Genomic DNA, 24,380 nt, shown 5'->3' on the forward strand with positions numbered 1-24,380 from the left:
ATATATGTGTGTGTATATGTATATGTATATATATATACACATATATATGTATGAAAACTACACTGTGACAACGATGTACTCAATGCAACGCAAACAATGCAACACCTCCCTGACCACAATCTAAAAAAAACCATTGTGGCTGAAGCTGATCTGTTCTCTCCTTTATACTGTGACTTGCTCCATACGCAGTAAAGGTTTTTGAATTGCCCCTGATGTAAGCCTCCACCGCCTCTAGAAGCTATTTTCCTACTAAGTTGCAAAGAAGAAGGTTCCTGATGCAAAGTAACTTTAATTTGTTAAGATACCTTTTTTTTGTGTAGTTTGGTATTTTGCTGTATAAAACATTGTGTCAATACAAGAAGCAGATATTAAGATATTTCACTGCATAAGTGAAAAATTTGACCTGCTAGTGGCACTAGATGAAAAGTCAGATGTTCACCAAAGTCAAAGTTGGCAATCAATCCAATAGTTGTTGAGGTATTTCAGCCTGGACCAAAGAGGTAGGCCGTATCACTAAACACGCTGCTAACATGAATAAAAAGTCATTTACATTGAAAACTAATGACAGTTTGAGAAAAACATCAAGTTTTAATTTCCTTCTTACGTGTCAAATAATCTCTGATGTCAGATATTACAGCATATAGAAATATATCTTGAATACTGTACCACATGAAATACAGTTTGTATATGCAAAGTTCAATATCATCATTATTTACCGTCAGTGTGCATATTCTCATGTGTATCAACATCACATATATCTCCATTGCTTTACAGACTCAACAATTAAAATGCATCATTAAAGACAAACATACAGAAAATATTTACACCTGCAAACATTTCCTCATGGTTTATATATCTGCACCTCATACTGTAGCTGTAGTTGTTAGTCAATTCAGGACTTATGACAACTTTAGTCATCACGCAAATGAAACAAGATGTGCTACCACACATGAGACTAAGACCGGAAGTCAAGACTGAATCTATACCTCGGGTACAGAGATCACACTATATATTTGTTGTAAGAGTTTTAGACAGTGACACAGTTGCTTATGAGCAAAATTAATTAAAGCTGGATCCTCAATGAAAATAAAAAGCTGTCACAAGGAGAGACTTCTACCAGATTAGTGCAGAGGCATAAACATTACAGGGCACTTTCAATTAATCCTGTGCTGCCAATACAATCTCAAAACTGAGCTTGAAAATTCATTCTTGAAATTGGAAACAGAAGCTTGGACAAAATCATAACTCGAGGTCTCCATGGCAACTATAGCAAATCCCATTAGCTGAAGAAAAGCAAGGAAAAGTTGACCTCAAATTACATGTTTGTTTGTTTTGTTTTTTTTAATCATTTTTATGTTATGATGGTGAAATGATGTTAAGAGATAATGTGATCATATCTTATCAGAGAGATCATGTCATGTCTATGTTATATAGAAAGGGGACATGATGAAAACAAAGATCTCTAAATGGGTCAAATCAAAATCATGTTTTCTTACTTAACGCTGCTGTAAGCGTCATCGTTTAAGCTAGCTTCCTGTGCGTCTTGCAGTTAGCAATCCCTTTCCTCCTTTCTACGTCACCACATGAATGCAGAGTGGCACTTGTGAGACGAAGCAACAAACAGGAAGATCCTGCTTTCTGCGAGTTCCCCGAGTTCTATGTTCTGATTGGATAAAGTGGGCAGCGATACCAGAACATGTCTTTTCTCTTTCACTGCATGAGTAGGGGGAGGAGAGACATGTTACTGACCAAACACTATAGCAGTGATTACTATTAGATATAGAGCTATTTAACACTTATTTTAATGAAAAATATCACTTATAGCAGCATTAACTCTACTACAAAGTCATGTACTGCCAGACTCTATACAGACTGTCCTCACAAGAAAATGTCTAATAACAAACTGTGTGAACAAAAAAAGCAACTTAAACCTCTACTGGCTGTGTGAACTATAACCTGTCTGTCAGGAACAAAGATGAAGTAGGGTAAGCATAACGGGTGGGTCAATAACTTTGACACAAAATACTGCTGTTTGTTGCCGGTTTATGACTGACAGTCAATATGTTTCTTTAAACTGAGCTTGTAACCAAACCATTGTCTTGAGCCTGAATCTTACCAAGCCTGATAGTAGTATTTAAATGCTGGAAGGATGATCCTTTCATAAACCTAGACTGCAGAAAGCAAATATTTTTTAAATTGGTGCTACATTACTAGAGAAGGTGTGAGTTATTCCCTTTAACTAAACAAGTAGAAAACCTACAACAACCAGAATGCACTGCTCTGTGTGGACCACTTAAAGTTCCAGCTGGTTGGTGTACGGTGAGTTGGGCGGTGCTTGGTTTGGACTGCGTTTCAAAACATGTAAAGAATATAACTGATAATCTCATACAGTCAAACGGAGAAACAGGCAATGCAGCAACAGAATCTTGGTTCATGCCTGCCTCAGCTCTAGGGCTAACAAAATTTGCCAAATGAGCAGGGAGCTCTGGGTGCATGCAACATGGAGGTACGTCTACTATTGTTCAATTTCATGTTTTCCCCACATTGTAATGATACAAATCTGGTTGAAAATCTGATTCCTAAAACCAGAGGTGGCAGATCATACACATATGCCACCCCTGGTGCCGCCTCAGATTTACTGTGTATAAATCCAGCGTATGGCTATTGCAGAAAAAAATGCATAAACAGTATCAAATTGGGGTTTGAGACGTCTACCAGCCTAGTTACTCCAGTTACTGCTGCTGATTTATATCCAAACTTCAAAGCACCAAATCTTCATTTCAGTGCTGAAATACTGTACTGAGTTTTTGATAGGGCTTTTTTTAAGGAGCTTACATTGAAGTTTTTGCCAACGACTTGATCAGTGTTAGAGTCAATGAAGGCTTTTGATTTTTGGAAACCTTTTCTTTACAAACCCACTTATAATAACACGAGTGTCATCTGAGCAGTGCTAAAGACATCATAAACCCTCTTATTTCATAACACACTTGTACCAATTTAACACAAGCTGAGATCCACTAAATTACAGGTATTCCACCAAACTCCTAAAAGAATTAAATTAAGATGGAGGGAAACTCGAGAACTCGCAATAGATACACACCGGTATTTACATCCAGCTGTGAGCGACCGAGCAACACACAAAAAGAGGGATCTGCCTGCACTAGTGATTTGAAACTTTGAAACTCACAGCAGGATGTAAATACCGGTGTGTATCTATTGCGAGTTCTGTTGATTTTGTCTGGCGGGGCTTCCGTAGTGCAAGCGGCTGTGAGGGAGACTCGCGTGCACGTGGGAGCGTGCCTCCAGGCAAATATAGTATAGTGACTGTTTAGGATAGAAAAATTTACTAAATGATGTCGTTTCGAGTAAACTCTGGATGTCGCCACTTCAGGACACTTGGATTGCAGCGGACGAGCAGTATGGAGGAATATTACAAAGTTTTTGTGTAGTTTTATGGACCTTTTCGTCTCGGACGCCATTGACGCCTGTTATATGGATTTTTGCTGCAGGAGGGTACCCCCGCGGGTCTCCAGCTGCACTTTGAGGAATAAGAAACTAGACCGGACTTCTCATCAGCATGAGGGTGAGTCGATAATGACTAGACTAGAGTGAACTATTCCTTTAATAACATCTGAGGTGATCCTCTTTGCCCCCATAAATCTGATTTTACTTTTGTCTGCCTGTTTTTTCATTCAATTGCCCCAGTGATACTTGCTTTGTCTTCTCACACTCTGTCTCTCAGTGTTTTGCTCTACTTTACGTATGTAAAGCACTTTGTAACTCTATTTTTAAAAGTGCTATATAGTTATCTCAATAGAGTCTGAAACCTACTTTTTTGTGATTCAAAGAAACATAATGCTCATAGACACACACTAAGAAATAAAAAGGCCCATGCTCTTGTCTCTGTTAGTAACTAAGTAATTATTACGTATACAGATGTCAAACACGTGTTCTAATTTAATTTTCTGCCCAAAAACCCTTTTTGGTGAAACTATCAGTAACTTCCTTTTTGGCAACCCCACAAAAAGCTTCGGTATTTGGGAGTGAGACCAAAAAAAGCAGAACAGTGAAAGCAAGTAGTGAAATGCTGCAGTGGCTTTTAAAGGGGGAGTCTGATGACAGCCTGTTGGTTTTGTGTGAAAGAATAACACGACACTATTTGCTTTTTTATAACTGGAGGAAATGTGTGGGTTGTTGTTGAAAAAAACCCTAAACTTGTCTCACAGTAGAATGGAGTCTGTTATTATCCTATATTTGACATAAGAACAAAAATCAGTGACTAACTGCTTGTGAGTCATGTGCAGAATGAGTCCATACTGTGGTGTTTAATTTAATTTTCTATTTAATTTTAAATCATATCTGAATTTAAAGTATATTTCAGATTTTGATTCAATACATGTCCCCTTGCTAATAAATCTAAACATGCTCCTGTTAGGCCAGATTTGCTTAACAACACTGACTTCTATAATTATGCTGATAATACTCATATTTCTTTTTCACTGTCTGAATATAATCCTCTTGGCTCACTTTTTTAGTGCATTGAACAAATTCATGACAGGATATGCCAGAATGATCTCTTTCTAAAAAAAAAAAAGTCAAACGTGATATAAAAGTCAGAAAGGTTTTGAAACCATACGTTGAATCAGCTTTGTTTTACCTCAGTCCCTGAAAATGCTGTCACACACAGATGAAACTGAAATAGAGGAACTGAATTTGAAATGCATGCAAACTTACTGAGAGAAAAACATTTTCCTTTTCGAATTTCAAGACCAACATACAAGCATAAAATATATAGCAAACTGCATATGGACCTCATATATAATCTAAAGTTATGAATTTCAAATTCAGATTCACCATATTCAAATTACACAGCTGGGGCCTCATTTATAAAATGGAATTATGGTCAGTTTTGAATTAAAGTATGACTTAAGGAGAAAACCATGTGTTTTGGTGAACTGTGCATGAGCCTCATGAATAATGTGCAGCAGCAACACACTCCCAAGCTGTGTGTTTGGCTTTGTTTGTTCACCCACCATTTAATCCACTGAATAATACTTTGTCTGGCTTCAGTCTCCTTGACCATCACTGTGATCTGGTCTTCCAAAAAGTTTGATTTCCTCTTTTGGTCCTGGCTATTCCTGACTAAACCCTCTTTTGTGCTGCATTAAATGAGGGGACATCACAAGGCAGGAACTGTCAGTTTAAGTACAGATCACAGGTGTGTAAGTTACAAATAGGATTCTTAAAATCTGCCAAAGTAAGGCTTTTTAAGCTAAGCATCTTTTGTGAATCAAACATAAACACACCATTAAAACTCATCTTAAGATAAAGTTCAAAGACAAATCTAAGACTACTTTTATAAATGAGGCCCCTGCTGCTGCAGACATGGGCTAAAATTGGTCTGCACTGCAATATTTTCTTTATTCCCTCAACCAGAAACAGATCTCTTAAATATATGGCAACATACACCACCCCTTATTCATTTAGACATTTAAGTAGTTCAGCTCCTGGAGAACTTCAAAACAGTTATATGTTACATACCTACCCTGTCTTGTTCACTGGACAGCGAAAATACCCAGCCTAACATTAAACAGATAAAGGTATTTGGATTTCTGCTTTTAGCCTCATGTAAATCTCCTTTAGCTCTTCAGTCTGTCAGTCACAACACATGATACGGTAAATACCTGGCAGATGACAGCAGTGTCCTCAGCTTACTTTTCATTTTCAACCCTGAATAAGCAGGACTGAGTTCATCCACAGTGAGGGGTTTAGCATTTATACACACAACTATGTACAACAATGACTCAGCAGTCTCTTTGAACAGAGACAATGTAAAAACTGATATCAATCAAACAAAAAATGACAAAGCTTCAGTAATGGATACCAGCAGTAACTTTGACCAAAAACTGGCTTCATTTATCATGAAGTATGTCCTTTTGTCCAGCCTCTTGATTCAGTACATAGCAATATCTAACACATCAGGAGGCAATATTGTAAAGTACAGATATGATAGATGTTTTGCCATAATATCTTGTTCCCAAGCTGACCCTTCATTAAACCCTACCCCTGATTAATAACTATTGTGTATTCTTTTTGTCTAAAGGAAATAACTTTTTATTTCAGAAACTGCCATGAATTTTGATGGTAAATCTCGCCCCACTGAAACACTGCATTATTTGCAGTGTTTCAGTGGAAAGCTTCACAGGTTAGCAACTGTAGCTAAGGGGCCCAGGGCTTAGCACTTAGTCAGTTCTGATTTTTCTCAAACTCTAGATGACACAGGATGAATCACAAATGCAAAACTGTATAATTAACAAGATGTTTGTATATCTTCTGATTTCTGAGAGACAAGAAAATACCACAGATGGGTTGGAAACAAGTTGAAATGTAAATTCTCACTGAAGATTTTTGCAATATTAACCTTTCCACTGGTTGTCCTCTGGCCTCTGCTGATTGGTGGAATGAGCTTCAGAGTCAGCCTCTTCACTGATTTAATATTCCATCTCTTTGTAGCTATGAATGTCATTACTGTGACCCCTCGGATGCTCACCATTGTCTCACTTGTACAGCAGCTGCAGCCGGCTAGTGTGGCAATTATTTCGGCTGATCTTGCTATCCGGTTGATAGAGGCTGGACGAGTTGGCGAAGGATGGGGAAATGGGGTGGGGGTCAGAGGTGGGGGCGGGGTACCCCGGAGGAGGGGCCAGAGACCTGGGGTCACTCTGGAAGATGGCGAGGGGGGGGGAGCTGTGGTTCTGATTGATAGAGGACGCTCTTCTCCTCGATCGCAGGGCCTGTCGCTCAGACAGCTGGTTTCTCAGCTCCGACACACGCTCCTCTTTCTAAAGGAACAAATTGGAAACAATGTTCAGCAATCTGCATCACTCAGGGACAGGTCCTCTAACACTGGTTCATGGTTGGCTTATGTATGGCTTATTTGATAGTTAACAGGAACTGACTAGAAAAGACACACACACACACAAAACCAAACATACAAAACAAAAAATACCCTCAACGTTCACTTTTTATGGATCTTTGTTTCACATCTCACAGTCTTCCTGAGTGGATGGAGTTTGCTGTGAGATGCAGTCGTCACATGACTTACATATAGAGAGCTGTGCTTACAACTGAGCAGTGGCGCCATCTGGGGTTAAGCAGTGGGAGGCTATGGGGCAAAAATGTAGGTAATGCTTAACATGAGGAAACTGTGCTCCAGCTGAGTTGAGTTTGGGCTGTTTTGGGTAGGTTTAGTGGATTACATCATTGGAATCTGTTCTGTTTACAATCGACGATGAGCTGTTCTGTGGCTGAACTGGCCAGGATTACTTCTTCTAAAAACAGCATGCACTTTTCTGTGACTGTGGCAACGTGCTGATACCTCTCTCACACACAGGGACAGACATACTTTCTACAACAAATCCGCTGGACCACACCTGTGGAGGCTCGGCCAGTAACACAAGTGCACGTAGAAGCATGTTAGAAGCCATAAGCTTAGATATTATGCCAATGTCCTGTGACTGTAATACCTAACATATGCTAGCACACTGCACCTAAAAGTGGGGGGAACAAAGTCTTGTTTTCCTCCATAATCTGACACTAGTGCAACTGAGCAAACTCTGCTGAGGAAGGCTGTGAGATGAGGTTGAAAGCGCTGGAAAATTTGAGTAAGTAAACACTCAAGATCAACATCTTCATTCTATACTGCCTTATCAACGGATTTTTTTATCCCAACAAGCCTTTTACTGGTAAATATGAAAGAAAAGAAAGAATTCAGAATCCTTTTTCAAAAAGAAAGCGGCCAGCTGACCTCCTGGATGATCTTCTGTAGCTCCTTGTTCTCTCTCTCCAGCTGTCTGGACTTCTCCTCATCATTGTTATTGGTGGACGAGCCGGTCTTCATGGTCTCCTGGGCATCTGACTGCCACTCGCCCCGCGTGATCAGACGTCGCATCTATAACACATGCACATGCTCATTTTACTATAAAGGGTCAGTTTTGGACTGTATTTATAATGAGGAGCAGAGCCCTGCAGACAGGTCCATGCTGTCAGAATCACATATTCAACTATCAAATATGGGTGTAATATTTGGGTATCCACACACTTTTGACCATATAATGTAGGGCTGTGCAATTAATCGAATTTTGATCGTAATTTAGATTTTTGGATCAAACGATCTCCAAACTAATATAATCGAATTGAAACGATTTATTTGGCATTTTTCGTTGTACAGTAGGCCTAGAGATTTTATGAAAGAAATTACATGCGTAATTCAGTCCCTCCCCCAAAGCATTCAACGCGGCCCTGCTGACTGGCACTCACTCAAGTTACGTTTTTCTCTAAATTACATAATTACATAATCGCCATCAGTCAACAGGACTCTGTCTGACTCTGTCACTCGCGGGGAGGGATGCTGTTTTATGGGGAAAGTTCACTGAAGTCTCGGCTGGGAGGGCTGACCTTTGCGGTGAAAAAAATCACTGCGAACAAACAGTTGGTGAGTAAAAGTTTTTTGCGGGGGACAGACGCTGTTTTTCAGGCAGAATTGTGACAAAGAGTCAATCGAACAGACACTGCTCCACTTATAACTGCGGTATTTTTTTCCTCATATAAGTTGCCAAAGACACTACCAGTTACTACATTACTGTTGTTTGGTGCTGTAACGTTGCTTTGTGGGACATTTCTCTTTATTTTGTTGAGTGAAGGATCTGTTTAGTTATCAGACAGTGAACACCATCAGATCGACACACCCCTCGCAAAGACAAGGCCACAACCCCCAGGACATCAACGCAGAGTCAGACATCGATCTCAGACACACTGTATAATGCGACTCCTTATCCGTCAAATGCGGATAGGCACAAGAAAATAACAGCTGCCATTGGATACTTTTTAGCTAAAGCACCCTATGCACCCTATCATTTGTAAGTATATTTATTTTATTCATTAAATGTTTTATAGAAATTGCAGAACAGTTGGATACATATTTGTACGTTATTTTTGATTTGAACATTTAGTATTTTTCGTTTTGAACATTTTGTGTATTTTTTTGAGAGAAATGCTGAATAAATGCATCACGTTTCCAAACTCAAAAATAATTGTTTAAATAATCGTGATTTCAATATTGACCAAAATAATTGTGATTATGATTTTTCTATAATCGAGCAGCCCTAATATAATGTATGACCAAAGACTGTGAGCAAAATATGTAACACTCCATGTAGTTATGAATAGATGAATGCACGCAGAAACAGATCTGCCTGGTGACAGAGGACAGCAGACATGTTGAAGCCTTGGGCAGGTATTGATGCTGACAAAGCAAGACAGGGCCAATTTACAGGTCATTATGGGATATGTCATACCAGCCCAGGTGACTCCCCTGATGAAAGGCAATTCATTACATCTGACACTTACATTGCTGCTATAATCTGCAGAGAGGAGATGGTGAGAGGAGTACAGTCCTCTGCTTTACCTTGGGGACAAACAGAACCACAAGGGTGATGTAGACCGAGAAGACGATGGCCAAGGAGGCGAAGGCAAAGGAGGCGTCCTGCTGAGAGGACAGGATCATGGTCACCGGAGCTGTGATCATACACAGCACCTGAGGAAACAGTGGAAAGGTTGCAATGAGGTTGCAAGTCAAAAATGCACAGTGGGTTCTGAATTAATGAATAAATACATAAAGAACCTGACAGAGTAGACTGATCTACAAGTATCTGAGGAGCTGGTGAATTAGGGGGAAAATAGCCTCAGTCCCAGCCCAACAAACAACTGTTTGTCCTGTGAATACATGAACGAAATGTGTTTGTGTTTAACACAGAATAATTTGAGCATCCCTTTCAATAAAAAAAGTTAATTTCTGACCTTTTTAGTTTGACCTACAAATAAAGTGGTTTAGATTAGAGCTGAAACAACTAGTTGATTAATTAACTAGTTGATGAACAGAGAATTTATTAACAATTATATGCTGTTGTATATTTTTCTAAGCTGTCATATATACATATATATATGTATATATGACAGCTTAGAAAAATATATATGTTTATGTATATGTATATGTGTGTGTATATATATATATATGTATATATATATATATATATAAAAATATATATATATATATATATACATACATATATATAAACAAACATACTAAAGCTACACATTCTTACAGAAGGCTAAGCTAAATAATGTTGCCCTCTGGTGTTTCTTCTTGTGTATGCATTTATATGGTTTTATTTTTTATCATTGCATCATTTTTAGTTTTCAGCTTTATTTCATTGAATAGTCTTTATTTACATGAATAAGTTTCATCCAAATTGCAAAAACCGAACATACTGTGCCTCTTTACCATAGTGTTGCTGCTGGAAACAGATCAATCAATGCTATCAGCAAGACTCCAAATTACCGGAGAGTGATTATATGTTGCATTTATCTAATTATTGATTAATTAATTGCATTCTTTTCCCCAGTGCTACTCGTGATATAATTGTGATATGTAGGGTCGCTGTGGCAGCACAGGTTTCATTTCTGTCATACCAACAGAATTTTATTAGAATCAGAAAGACAATGGGAGTGAGAGATAAGTGGCAGTAAGAGAAGATAAAGAACAAATCAGAGCAAGATGACAGAGGGAGATGAATTGGAGGGAGTCTGAAAGAGAATATGAAAGGGTGGAGGAGTGAGGGACACAGACTGTGTGCTACATCAAATGAAAACTGAGAGAGGTGGAGGTGAGGGTTGAAATCAATACATATTGATCAACAGTCAGTCATCTTTGTGTAAAAGGTGAAAAATCCCACCCAGACAGACAAATGGAAGCAGCAGGCCAACACCAGCTGCGTCATAACATATACACACAGCGACACATACACAATCCTGTCCTCCGCTCACACACAACTACAATTCATTTCAGCAACTCACTGGAACAAATAGCATTTCTGTGCACTGGGATTCCTGGGTGAGGGCTAACCACTGTCATTCACCTGGAGGCAGACTGATTCCACACAGCCAGCAGCCTTTACAGAAACAACTTTCAAGGAAAGTTTTGCTTTAATACAACATGGGTCTAATTGCATTTTTGTCCACCCTTCCTATCCTGGTTCCACTGACTGAATCATCAGTTTGATTCATCTCTGGATCCCCATTTGTTCAGAGATTCAAATAGGCCTACTATTGCGCTCCTTAGTTGGAGAAACAAATTAGCCAATCAGAGCTTTGCAGATTGGATGAAGAATGGAAAGTAGCAAGGGAATTCATGTTTGTGATGGGACGCTACTGACTGCTGAGAGAAACAAAGCAAAATACATTCACAAACAGATATGGGCTCAAGTGATCATGATGTAGAACAACATGAATGGAGTGAAACAAACTATTTGGTCTAATTATCAGGCCAATGAAATATACAGTACTCTGCTAAAGTAAAAGGGGAAAACCTCCTGCTGTTGTGGTGAAGACAGACTCAAATCCAGGCAAGCCTTGAGTCAACTGAGATAAAATAACTGTTTTCAACACAGAAAATTGATTAACAATCACATCAGACATTCAGAGTTGGAATAGGAATAGCAGTCTTTTCGCTGATGGTCTCGTTTGTTGTTACAGGTCATTTATAATCATCAGAGGAATCAAGAGACTGTTTCAAAAACACTTAACAGTTCCTCGTTGTCACTTTAAATAAACGTTGAACTCATTCATGTGAATTTTATTTTTTGTAAATAAAAAAATCGAATGACAAAAATCAGCTATATTCGGGAGTTGAAAACGTCTGGTTAATACTTAACAGTGTCTTGCCTGGCAGTGCCACTTTTATGTATTATTTCATGCACACCACTGGAAGGTGGTCAGCTGGACCCAGGTCTGCCTCCACATGACTGTTCAAAACAGCATAATGGCTGAAGCTTGGCATTGGCTTTCAAATAGTGTTAGCAGCTCATATTTACAGAGGAATTAACAGGGCACAGTGCAGCAGGCTCCAGTTGTGAAGTCATTACATCAGTGAACTGTGCTGACACTGAGCTGACAGTTAAGTCAGTTAAATATTATAACCTAAATATTCTAGCTGACGGTGTGAGAGCAGTGTGCATTTAACTAGTCAAGCTCACTGTGTAGCCTGATGAAGACAGACACAGTCAAAAACTATGCACCCAAAAATAGAAAAACTACTTTTATTTCATGTGTATATAATGTTTCAACTGCAGATTGTCATATTCAGGTCAAAGTGAAACAGCATTAATTACACCTGTATTAATAGGCAAATAATGTTGAAACCTCACAGTTTTGTCTATCAATTAGCCTAAATGAGTCATCTGATATAAGACATTTTCAGAAAGATAAGAGACCGGTTCAGCCACTTCTCTAATCTTATTGTCTTCTTGTCACTGGAACTTGGAGACATCTAAACTGAAATGATCAAAGTTAAGGGCGCTGTAACATGTTGACACTCTATTTCCATATTGACATCACAGACACAGACTATTATGCATATGCACACAATTTCCTGATTTATTTGACAAATCTTAATAAAATATAGGAGCCAACAAGCAAAGAAAAAAAGAACATATTGGTGTTCTTAATAGAGTTTAACATTAATGTCATACTTTGTGATCCCACTTGAGAGATACATACTGGGAATGTTGTCCTGGTGGCAGATGGCATCTGATCCGGATAAATAAATGAATAAACTGACCAAAAGGTCTATGTACACGTAGGGCTGTGCAATTAATTGAATTTTGATTGTGATTTTGATTTTTGAATCAAACGATCTCCAAACTAATATAATCGAATTGAAACGATTTATTTGGCATTTTTCGTTGTACAGTAGGCCTAGAGATTTTCTGAGCAATTCAGTCCCTCCCCCAAAGCATTCAACACGGCCCTGCTGACTGGCACTCACTCAAGTTACGTTTTTCTCTAAATTACATAATTATATAATCGCCATCAGTCAACAGGACGCTGTCTGACTCTGTCACTCGCGGGGAGGGATGCTGTTTTATGGGGGAAAGTTCACTGAAGTCTCGGTCGGGAGGGCTGACCTTTGCGGTGAAAAAAATCACCGCGAACAAACACTTGGTGAGTAAAAGTTTTTTGCAGACGCTGTTTTTCGGGCTTGTGATGAAGAGTCGGTCAGACAGACACTTCTCCACTTATAACTGCGGTATTTTTTTCCTCATATAAGTTGCCAAAGACACTACCAGTTACTACGTTACTGTTGTTTGGTGCTGTAACGTTGCTTTGTGGGACATTTCTCTTTATTTTGTTGAGTGAAGCCCGCCGGCTTATCCGTTCACACTGGTTCGGTTTGCCAATACTACGCCTCTGATACTACCTCCGGAGGCGCATCAGAGGCCCAGTGAAATTTCACCCCTCGCAAAGACAAGGCCACAACCCCCATGACATCAATGCAGTGTGACAGCCAGGCTGTCCACGCCCTCCTGTCCGCCTCCTCGGTGCGCTGCCGATTCGCCCTGGCATTGATGGCGCCAGTTTTTTAAATCTCCACCTGTGCCGCTGTGCGGTGGGTTGACAGAGAGTAGTATGCTATCGATGGCGTCGGAGCTCCTATGCTCAGTAGCTAACAGTGAGCCGAAAATCCTCACCGCATCATCTGCAGTCTCCCCGCATCTCCTCCCGTTAATAGTGAGCCGTAAAACCTCACGGATTATCTGGCGATAGCGATCCGAACGGATCCCTCCTCCACCGGCAACATCCGCAGCATCAGCTGCTTTTGTGGGGTTTGGCTGTGTGTGTGGTTTAAAATTGTGTTTGGGTTAAAAAAAAAAAGAGAAAGAAATCAAATAATAACTATCTTATGTGTCAGGAGAGAGACCTGACTGGCACCCCATAAAAAAAAAAAAGGAACAACCAAACGCTCCCTCACATTAAAACTGTCACAGCAGAGTCAGACATCGATCTCAGACACACTGTATAATGCGACTCCTTATCCGTCAAATGCGGATAGGCACAAGAAAATAACAGCTGCCATTGGATACTTTTTAGCTAAAGCACCCTATGCACCCTATCGTTTGTCTTATTTGATTTTCTAAGTATATTTATTTTATTCATTAAATGTTTTATAGAAATTGCAGAACAGTTGGATACATATTTGTACATTATTTTCGATTTGAACATTTAGTATTTTTCGATTTGAACATTTTGTGTATTTTTTTGAGAGAAATGCTGAATAAATGCATCATGTTTCCAAACTCAAAAATAATCGTTTAAATAATCATGATTTCAATATTGACCAAAATAATCGTGATTATGATTTTTTCTATAATTGAGCAGCCCTATGTACACGTCTCTACCTCTACCTCAGGACCACATGTGGCTGAGATCATTTCAGTCATTTCCACATTAAATTCCACATCAAGCAAAAGACAGTAATGTGACAGTGTTTTTCTTCCAGCTCCATTATAAATAATTAAAATTATGGACGTCACTAATTCCTAAGCCCTGGTTGAGGGGCTGCTTGAAATAGACCAAGTTAAGTCCCACACCAGGCTAGTCTCTGATTCAGTCAAGACAACAAGTCCAAGTCAAGGTCTGACTCAGTCATAACTTTGAGCAAGCAGAAATCCAAAGACCTAATAACAGGTGCTCCTGGACATTACCACCTCAAAATTTTAATGTTTTTGCTTTCAGGTTTCAAGAAAATCGAGTCCCATGGAAGTCAAGCCTAAGGTTTTTTGTGAATTAAGTCTGATTTGAGTTCATCTCTGGACGGCTCACCAAAATCACGTAAAAGCATACTTCATTTCTTTCTAGCGGTATCTAGCCAGGCAATTATTTTTGGTGTTTTTCGTCCAGGATTTGAGAGATCTGAGCAGTTTGGGGTTTGGTGCCTTGCTCAAGGGCAGACAGCAGTTCTAGGATCAAATTAAGTTGTTTCAGACAGTGGGCATTTGACAGGCCACTCACTCATGAATAGAAGTGAACCAAATGAACCAAAGCAGGAGGAAGAGAGGAAACACAGCCATAAACACATGAAATTCTTTCCTGTACCAATTTACATTTCACCCACTCAGTTTAGGCTTAAATTGGGTTCAGTGCATAATGGATAATCCTCTGAGATGAATTAAAATGCAACGACGGGAACGAAAATCACAAAATCTGCCACACTGGAGATGTTGCTGATTAAAAAGCCACTTTCAGTGTGTGTGTGTGTGTGTTTGTGTGTGTGACTGGCTGGCAAGAGAGTGGCATTTCAAATCGGCAACAGATGCCTCACTTGTCTTTTAAACACTTTTTGTGACTTCTTGTTCTTGAATACACATTAGAAAGCTGATCAACGGACTACTTTATCTGGCTGTGTAACAGAGCAGACAGGCCCGGAACACTTGAGGGGAGAATGTCAGAATGATTCACACTGGGCAGATGGTAATCCTTGAGAAACCTGCTCACAGTCACACCATGTCTGCCTGTAGTATTAGACAGGTAGAACACAAAGGAACGTTAGCAGCAGTGGTACTGATAAATCAAACAGCAAATATCATATGCCAGTTTAATAGCTGGGTCCTGACCCCCTGTCCTCCTCGGATTTATGCCTATGTGATTTGGTAAACAAGGTTTTAGTTGATGTCTGACAGCTATCACCCACAAACATTGGCAATTTACTTGAATTTTACATCATTTTCAGTGGTAAAAGAAAAAAAAACAATGTACATCTATGACCATTCTGTCCAAAAAATCATTAATAACTTTTTGGGAACCTGTCAACTGTCTTTGATTGACAGCTGTCGAGCATCACGGTCATCAACATGGATCTTCCAAATGTTTATTTCACAGGGCTGTCTTACTGTCAAATGACTGCGTTTGCTGCAATGTTACTGTGCGACACTCGCATGAAGTTGCAGGACAGTTTTGTGTCCCTCCTGTGAGAATGATAATCATGAATCTGTGTTCAACATTGCTTGCTTCAGTGTTACCCAATGCTTGTTGTCATAATCGCTGAGTTGAAATATTCAGGTAAGCGCAAGGTTCCTTGTTTATATGCGTAATGCTTTGCTCACAGGTGTGTGAAAGGTCTGGATATAAAGCGTCAGTAGCGAGAAAACATACAACTTTAGTTTCTAAAGCATATAAAACTGAGTTTCTCCATTTATTTGCTTTACTCTGTAGTGTGTGACAGTGCAAAAATAATATAAGGTTAGTTTCTAAAGGTTAGGGTAAAGAAAAGAAGAAGTCCTCTCTTTTCTGCTTATATGCTTTACTTGCAGGTGTGTTAATTGGCCTTGGTATGAAGCATCCATAACGGAAATGATAGCCTAACATTAGAGATAAAACACAGCCCTATCCACTCCTCCTTTCCTCTCTTCTCCTCTCCATCCTCTCCTATGCGTCTGTAAAAAAAGAACAATTCAGCAGCGGTGGTTCACCGTTGCTAGGTGCATATAGGTGAAATGCTGGATTATAAAATTCATAGAAGCAAACGGCTAAGCAGTGAGGAATTTTGACATGTGACTTAATTCCTGATGATGAGGACACATCACAGGAGCCTCACTACCAAGGATGGGGGAGCATCCTCAGCAGAGCATGAAATGAAGGAGGAGAAGTCAAAGAAAAAGTGCTGCTGAGAGAGGCTGTGTCATTGAAGGATTGGAATTGAAAGACCAAGTCTGCAGACTAACACAGAGCCTGCAGAAAGGCACACTACTGACAGACACATTAGTCTGGCTGCCAACAGCTACAGCCACAACCACACAGTCTAATCAGCCTTTTCAGATGGTTAACATAGACAGTATTTATATAGACAGACTGCCCAGGCATAGAGCTCAGTCCACGCGAACATTTTGCTACCAGATTCACTCTTTAGTGGTACAATCAATGTCCTGTGGTTGTAGTTTGTTCCATAGAATTTAATGAATGCTGTTCTGTTTGTCCCCTCACAGTAATTCTTTGAACAGTGAAAGTCAACGTATGAATAGATGTTTATTTGACGGAATTACTCTCCATGATTATTGAAGGGTATCTGGGGTCTACACATCCTCAAAGTAGTGTTAGATAAACAGTGAGAAATTCAACCGTTCAACTGCAACATTAATTCAAACTGCATGAAGCCCAACTTAAAAATATAATATGTAACATTTCTGCATTTCTAAAAACTTCTAAAAACGACTAGCCTTTCTTTGTATATAGTTGTGTTCTTAGATTATCCCAAATGTTTTCAACAATGTTCAAGCCAGAGAAATCCACAAGTTTACTCAAGGTAACTGTGTGTTTCATTTGGTCACCTGTCACTCTAACTTTTGGGAGAAAAAGCAGCACTGCACAAATGTCATTGCTAGTTTCAGACTGACGCAGTTGTCATGTTCACGCCCAGCACCCATTTTGTGTAAATAGCAAATGTACCTGCGTCCACCTATGGGTGTTGGTCTTAAAGTGAGGTGTGGTCAGGCGCACTGATGGCAGATAGTTATCTTGAGGCAGCAGAACTTACCAACAGAAAGCTGGTCAAAGTCAAAGGCGCAGTCTGTTTCCTGCTATTCAAAGAGCGCATTATTCATACAGTAAGATGCGTCTACCCAGACGGGTTCATAACACGTGCACACTCTGATATTATGATTAGAGAGGCTGCTTTCCATTATTTTAAACATTTCCATGGACACAGTATGTCACTGTAACACATATCATGGTACATTTAATCAGCAGAACTAAAAGCTGAAGAGGAAACATAATTAAACTTTTATCTTCTGAAATAAATATTTTCAGACAGGATCTCAGGATTTATCAGGACTTTAAGAGCCAGGTGCGCCAGGACCTGGCTCTTAAAGGTAATGGGAGATGACACCCTGATTTGTTTAATTTATGTTACAGCCAAAACACACCCATGACTAATGAAGAGTCTACATACAACCCCTTTGCACCGTGTGCCTCACTTAGTGCCCAGATTATCTGCCGTTTAACGAGCAAAATGGATTTGGACACGCCCTAAATGCAGACCAAGCGCTACAGATTATTTCAAAAGAGCCCAGAGAGTGAGGAAGGAAGTCAGCGAACAAGACAAACACAATGTGAGTAAAACTTGAAAACATTACCTCGTGCATGAACATCTGTGCCTGGGTCAATGATGGCTGTTGTGTTCACCAACAAGGTGAATTTTCACTTTGTATTGCTTGCGCAAGTTTGCCCGCGGGTACATTTCTGTTTATTCACATTACTCAAGTGTTAATTTACCCTGAACAGCCAGATTACTTTTCTGTACATTAGCTGTAAGCTAATGAGTATCATAATGGTGAAAATGTTCTTATCAAAGTCTATTTTTCAGATGTTGGATTTGGATGTTCATAATTTCATTTATCTGGAATTTATATTTTCTTAAATCATTCTGGGTTTCATCTGTTGGATTACATATATTAATTGTTTTCAGTTGTTTTTTGTTCTAGTTCAGCTTCTTGTTCTTTCTTTCTCTGTTTTCTATGAGAAAAGTATTAAGTTAGAGGATGGAATTATCATACCTGTTAAACCTGCTTTACCTGTTTCAACCATAATTTTGGGCCAATCCATCTGATCATCCAGCAGCCAGACTGTTGATCGTTACAGGAATTAATCAGGTGTCACAACCCCCCTTATACTGAGACCCCATTTACGCCAGTCATTAACATGTATGTATCTGAATTTGTATTACAGCAAGTGATAGAAATAAATTCTGGTGATTAATTTTCTAAATCTGATCCAAACTAGTTTCTCTCCTGTGTTTATGACTTACGAACAGATTGAAAAAGAAACTGTTTTGCCAGGATAATCTTTTAGTTAATCTATATATATATATTTTAAATTTGATCTATGAAAACAGAAGGAAAATAGTCTTGGCAGTTGAAAAACCTTTTTTTAATCTGTGAAAAAAAATAAAACAAGGGAAAAGTTTTGTCAGGCTTATTTTTGTAAGCCTCATGTTTGAAATGAGGAAGTCAGGTGTTCAGTAATGTAGCTCAACATCTCAATGCTCCCTCTACTACAAACATGAATGCTTTTAGTCCTATTGAGAACACGGTTTAGTGGTACACTTCAGTCTCTTGTGGCTGAAATGAGCATTACAAACACAAACACTACGGAAACTGTAAATAAACAGGAAATAAGAAAAGAAAAGAAAAGAAAAGAAAAGGAAAAAAATCACCTGCTTTCACAGATGAAAAATGATTAAGTCAGCTGCCTTGCTCTTGGAGAGCGGGTTTATATTGGGGTTTGTTGAAAGGCCGGTGCATTATGTTGCTCCCTGGCAAAATTAGCAGCAAGCAAGTCTTTCATGAAAAGTGATTTTAAAATGAATACCCTGACATAACTGACATAGGGGAAGAATGGATAACACTTAGTAATGGCAGGAGTGAATGCAAACTTCCGTGGATCACATGCCATTTTCCAGATAATGTATAGAGCGACAGATCACTTGTTAATATGGCTATAGGGTCTAAAGTCAAGTGACAGCTTCTCTGGTGAAGGTTTTTGGTCCGACTCTATAATTACGTGTGGTGGACAAATTAGGGGTTAAACCCTGTCAGCACATCATTATGGAATATTTGTGATCCAGTGTTTGGAGCCTCACCTATACTAGGGAGTAAAAGTCAGGATATCCAAGCCTCTACTTCACTGATTCTGATTACTCTCTTCTAGGTCCCCCAACTTTGGGAGTACAATACTAAACCCTCAGACAATGTATATTATAATATATCTAATAATCATAATCTAATAATATCTCAATACTTGTGATTGTAAGATGGCACTGCGTGAGTGGCAGCCTGTTGCAGCAGCTCTCACTCACTTCTGAGCTTTTTCCTCTTTTTATATTTCTTTTTGTGCTTTTTAACTATTTTTAATTGCTTCCCTTTGGAGCTCTCTCTCCGGGCAGTATGGAGACCAGACTCACGAGGTCCTGGCTGCAGACCTCCAATGTGAGGTCGCTACCGCCGCAGGCTCCACTCTCAGGCCACCTCCACTGTCAGGACAGGAAATGCACAGGATACATTTCAAAATAAAATCACGAATGCACTTCCGGTTGAACCGTTTTCCTCACAAATGCATTAATTAGTAAACAATATGACGTAAAATCTATTAATTCCTTGTCTATAGTATATATCGTTATATCGTATTTATATAGTAAACTTTTTTGTTTGTCGTTTTTGGTCTGTGTTTTCCTTTTATGTTGTGCATGAGCCCCAACGTGGGCATTTTGATTTATTCTGTCCAAATCTAGGACAAAAAGCCAGACTAATATACACTGCACTGCGTGATTTTACAACTTAGTCATTACGAAAAACAAACGGTGGGTGATATGACTCGGGGCTCAATAGTCTATTTGTAGCCTACTACAAAGCTGAGGATCTTGAAAAGAGAAGGTCAAATAGTTGATAAATGAAAACAATGGAGGTCAGGAATAACATTGCTCAGTGCACAAATTGTCTTTTAAGTTATTACTCATATTCATAAGCCAACATCTCATAAGATGTCATTGGCCTATACATTTTATTGTGTACTATACAGTACTTCACTGCCTTTTCATTATCATTTAACTTTGACTTTATTGCACTGCTCTTTTTCTATATATTTTTTCAAATTTTTTTCTGTTTTATTCTGTATTTTTATTCTTAACCACCATAAATTTCATGTTTGGTTCTATGTCTATGCTAATTATGTTCTTGTGCTGCTGGAACACCCAAGTAGCTACCACTAAATACTACACTTACTCTCGATATCTACAGTATAATCCAAGTGAATTATTAAGGGATCAATGAGAAAAACAAAAAACACACCAAGTCACAACATGATTAAATGTTCTGTAGCCCTTTATTCTTGAACACAAACTCACTCATCTGTGTGACATTCACAATAGGCCAAATAATTTCTTCTGTCCATTATTTCTTCGCAGAATTTCCACATGTCCTCAGTATTGTAAAATGTGAACTTGAAGGGCTCCAGGATTGCTTCCTTTTCATGCTCATCCACCTCTTCTTTCCACACCCTCCCATATTGCAGAGCAGCCTCAGCCTGTTTCTCCTCCCCCATGCACAGAACATCAGGCAGGTCCACTTTAGCAGACAACAGTTGTCTGTTGGCCTCAACCCACTCTGCTGCATGTCTGCAATCGTGAAGAATGCGATCTTCAACCGAGTCCTATGGAAAAGACAGAAAAAAAGATGTCTGTACCATAGCTGCTGCACCAACAGTATCTGACCAATAGATACTGTGAAAAAGCTTACCCCTTCCACTGGTGTGTCCACGTCGGCAGGTCTGACTGAGACCTCAGCCTGCTGCTCTTCTTCCTGAAAATATATAGATAAGCAAAATGATCAGTTGTAATATTCAAAACACAAGCTCCAAAAAGAAGAAGAAAAGATCCCATCAGTCAGTCTAGAGGTCAGAGGGCCCTTCTCAGATGTCACTCTAAATGTGTATTTCCTTCCTCAGTATCAAAAATAAAAGTACTGATGGTGCAGAAGCATGCTACTTCTCAGTAATTTCAGTTACTATTCGTTTTGTTTATATACTGTAGTATACAACAGGTGGAAAAATAAAAAAGTAAAAATGTGCCATGTAGTCCTGCCACATTTTGATTCCACTTGTGCACTTAAACAGGTGATATCACTAATTAGCTAGTCGACCTCTGGCAAAACATCATGGTGTGTTGCATCGTGTTGGTAGCTTGGCTGTCTCACATATCACGTTTGTGAGTTCAGAAAGACACGTTTTCAACTTTGTGACGATGCCCAGCTAATGCAAGGAGAGTTTACAAAAATGTTTTATAACGTTACATACAAACAAATGCGAACAGTTACTTTACGTTATGCACTATGCAGTTAATAATCCCTGATAACTTACGGTGTTGATGCTAACCGCCATTGGTGAAAGTTAACTTTGACGTTATCTAACTTAGCTTCAAAACAACAACCCAAGCCGACATGTAACATTCGGTAATTTGCATCATTAATGACTTCTATAACGTTATTATTTTACGGCACCTATATTGACGAAGAACACAAGAAACCATGCATTTGCTTTCTGTGGATAATAAAAATCAGCAACTCACCGCTACTTGGAACACATGCTCACTCGCTGGTCTCTCTCGAATGAAAAGGCAGGTGAAATCCAGATTTAAATGTCCTCACTTCCCGTCCTGACAGTGGAGGTGTCCTGACATTGGAGCCTGCACCGGAAGCGACTTCACAGTGGAGGCCTGCAGCCAGGTGCCTCTCCCCAGACTTGCTTTTTTCGCTCTGGTCTTGATACTGCTTTTTTTTCGCTGTTTTCCGCTGTGTCCTGAGCCTGTACGCAGCCCTATTGTTTACAGTAGGGATCAGCTGTTGGCCCTCAGTAGTGCCACGGTGCCGCCGCTGGAGCGGCCTGATGTCCCCCGCGAGCTGAAGAGGAGGAGACGCGGGTGCCGTGCCGGTCCTGCTCACTGTAGCAGGAGGAGAAGCTACAGACCGATCTGTCATCATGGGGAATGTGAGATCTCTCCCCAACAAGATGGACGAGCTAACAGCGCTGACCCAGCATCAGAAGGACTACCGTGAGAGCAGCATTATGGTGTTCACTGAGACGTGGCTAACGGCGCAGAACCCCGGACACGGACGCTAACCTGGACGGTTTTCAAATGCGACGGGCAGACAGGACAGCAGAGAGCGGTAAGAGTAAAGGCGGAGGGCTGGCTGTGTTTGTTAATGACAGATGGTGTAACTCTGGGCACATCACTGTTAAAAAACAGGTCTGCAGTAAGGACATCGAACTTTCAGCGGTTAGCATGAAGCCGTACTACCTCTCGAGGGAGTTTACACAGGTGATTGTACTCGCTGTGTATATCCCCCCTCTGCTAAAGGGTCGAATATACTACTCCTACTACGTAATACGTAATCCGACTCCGTAACCATGGAGACCCCTCGAGCCTTCGCAGTTGCAATTTCCCGCCCGATACAAGCGTCCTTGTGTCTTTAAGGAGGTTACATAAAGGTTCTCGTATTTTCTAATTTCTTCGGCTAGGCGTTCTTCGATCGGATTCATTCTCGTCTTGATTGCAAACCGGTCAAACTCTTTCGAAAACGGCGGTGGTGGTGTTTATGTTGTTGAGAGAGTAGTCAAACCGGAAAAGTAATTCCAGAAATGATGTTTTTAGAGGACCAATCACAGCCCTTGCCGTCTCCGTTTCCCCTCAACAGAGTGACGGACATTTAAAAAATATTTCATGTGCCTGGAGAGTACGGAGAGGGTCTCCGACAGGCTCTCCGGCGACGGAGAGGGCTCTCCGTGTCTGTGTACAGCACTTTCCGCAGTAGTAAAAATTGGGCTTAACGCTGATGCAGCTTGTGACGTCTCACTGCAGACACAGCACCCACAGGCCCTCTTCCTCATCTCTGGGGACTTCAATCATGCCTCTCTGTCCTACACCCTGCCCACATTCACACAATATGTCACCTGCCACACCAGAGACAATAAAACACTGGACTTACTTTATGCCAACAGCAAGGAGGCATACAACTCATCCCCCCTCCCTCCCCTGGGAAGATCTGACCACAACCTGGTGCATCTCCTGCCTGTTTACAAGCCCCTTGTTAACAGGCAACCAGTGGAAACCTGCATAGTTAAGACATGGACTGAGGAGTCTGAAGAGGCTCTGAGGGACTGCTTTGACTCAACTGTGTGAGAAGAACTGTGTGTGGGGAGGACATTGACATTGACAGAGAACAGGCTGCATAACAGACTACATAAACTTCTGTGTTGATAACACTGTACCCACCAGGACTGTACAGTGTTTTTCAAACAGCAAACCCTGGATTAATCCTGACATAAAGGCTCTCCTTGAGGAGAAAAAGAGGGCCTTTAGGTCAGGCAACAAGGAGGAGCTGAAGGCTGTGCAGAAGGAGCTGAGGAAGAAGATCAGAGAGGGGAAGAACAGCTACAGGAGGAAGATGGAGGTCCAGCTGCAGCAGAGAAATGTCAGTGGAGTCTGGAAAAGCCTTAAAACCATCTCAGGCCTGACGAAACCAGACTCCCAGGCTGAGGGGGATCAGACGTGGGTAAATGACCTAAACCTATTCTTCAATAGGTTTGACCAGACACCCACCCCTCCCGGCCCAGTCATCTCTGCTGCCCCCCACCACCTCTTCCATCCCCCCTGTTTACTGCCTCATTCTCACCTCTACCTCCCTTTCCATTGCTTTCATGTTGCAGACTCCCCCCACTGCCCCCCCTGACATTCAACCACATCAACCTGGCATCGGAGTGGACGACGCCATCATCTTCCTCCTGGACAGATCACTGTCCCACCTGGAGAAGCCTGGAAGCACTTTTGGGGGACAAGCTGGCGCTCGCAGGGGTGGACCAACACCTCACGTCCTGGATTCTCGATTACCCCACCAACCGGCCACAGTATGTGAGGATTCGGTACTGTGTGTCGGACACGGTCA

The 24,380-nt window shown here is 40.4% G+C and overlaps 1 protein-coding gene and 1 long non-coding RNA gene across 2 annotated transcripts in view; both read right to left on the minus strand.

The window, feature by feature from the left end:
* Nucleotides 1–6,557: 6,557 nt before the first annotated feature.
* Nucleotides 6,558–24,380, minus strand: part of gabbr1b (gamma-aminobutyric acid (GABA) B receptor, 1b) — a 171,099-nt gene continuing 153,276 nt past the window's right edge. Inside the window, exons 16-18 of the mRNA XM_073463399.1 lie at nucleotides 9,467–9,595; nucleotides 7,808–7,951; nucleotides 6,558–6,842 (exon numbers count right to left, since the gene is read on the minus strand). Of these exons, the coding sequence (XP_073319500.1) occupies nucleotides 6,558–6,842; nucleotides 7,808–7,951; nucleotides 9,467–9,595 (558 nt within the window). The remainder of the gene's footprint in view (nucleotides 6,843–7,807; nucleotides 7,952–9,466; nucleotides 9,596–24,380) is intronic.
* On the minus strand, nucleotides 20,748–21,434 carry LOC140993923 (uncharacterized). Its single transcript, XR_012178692.1, has 2 exons — nucleotides 21,180–21,434; nucleotides 20,748–21,093 (listed from the first exon to the last, which is right to left on the minus strand). It is a non-coding gene; the product is annotated as an uncharacterized lncRNA (long non-coding RNA).

This window comes from Pagrus major, chromosome 3 (assembly GCF_040436345.1).
Source record: "Pagrus major chromosome 3, Pma_NU_1.0".
Classification (NCBI taxonomy): domain Eukaryota; kingdom Metazoa; phylum Chordata; class Actinopteri; order Spariformes; family Sparidae; genus Pagrus; species Pagrus major.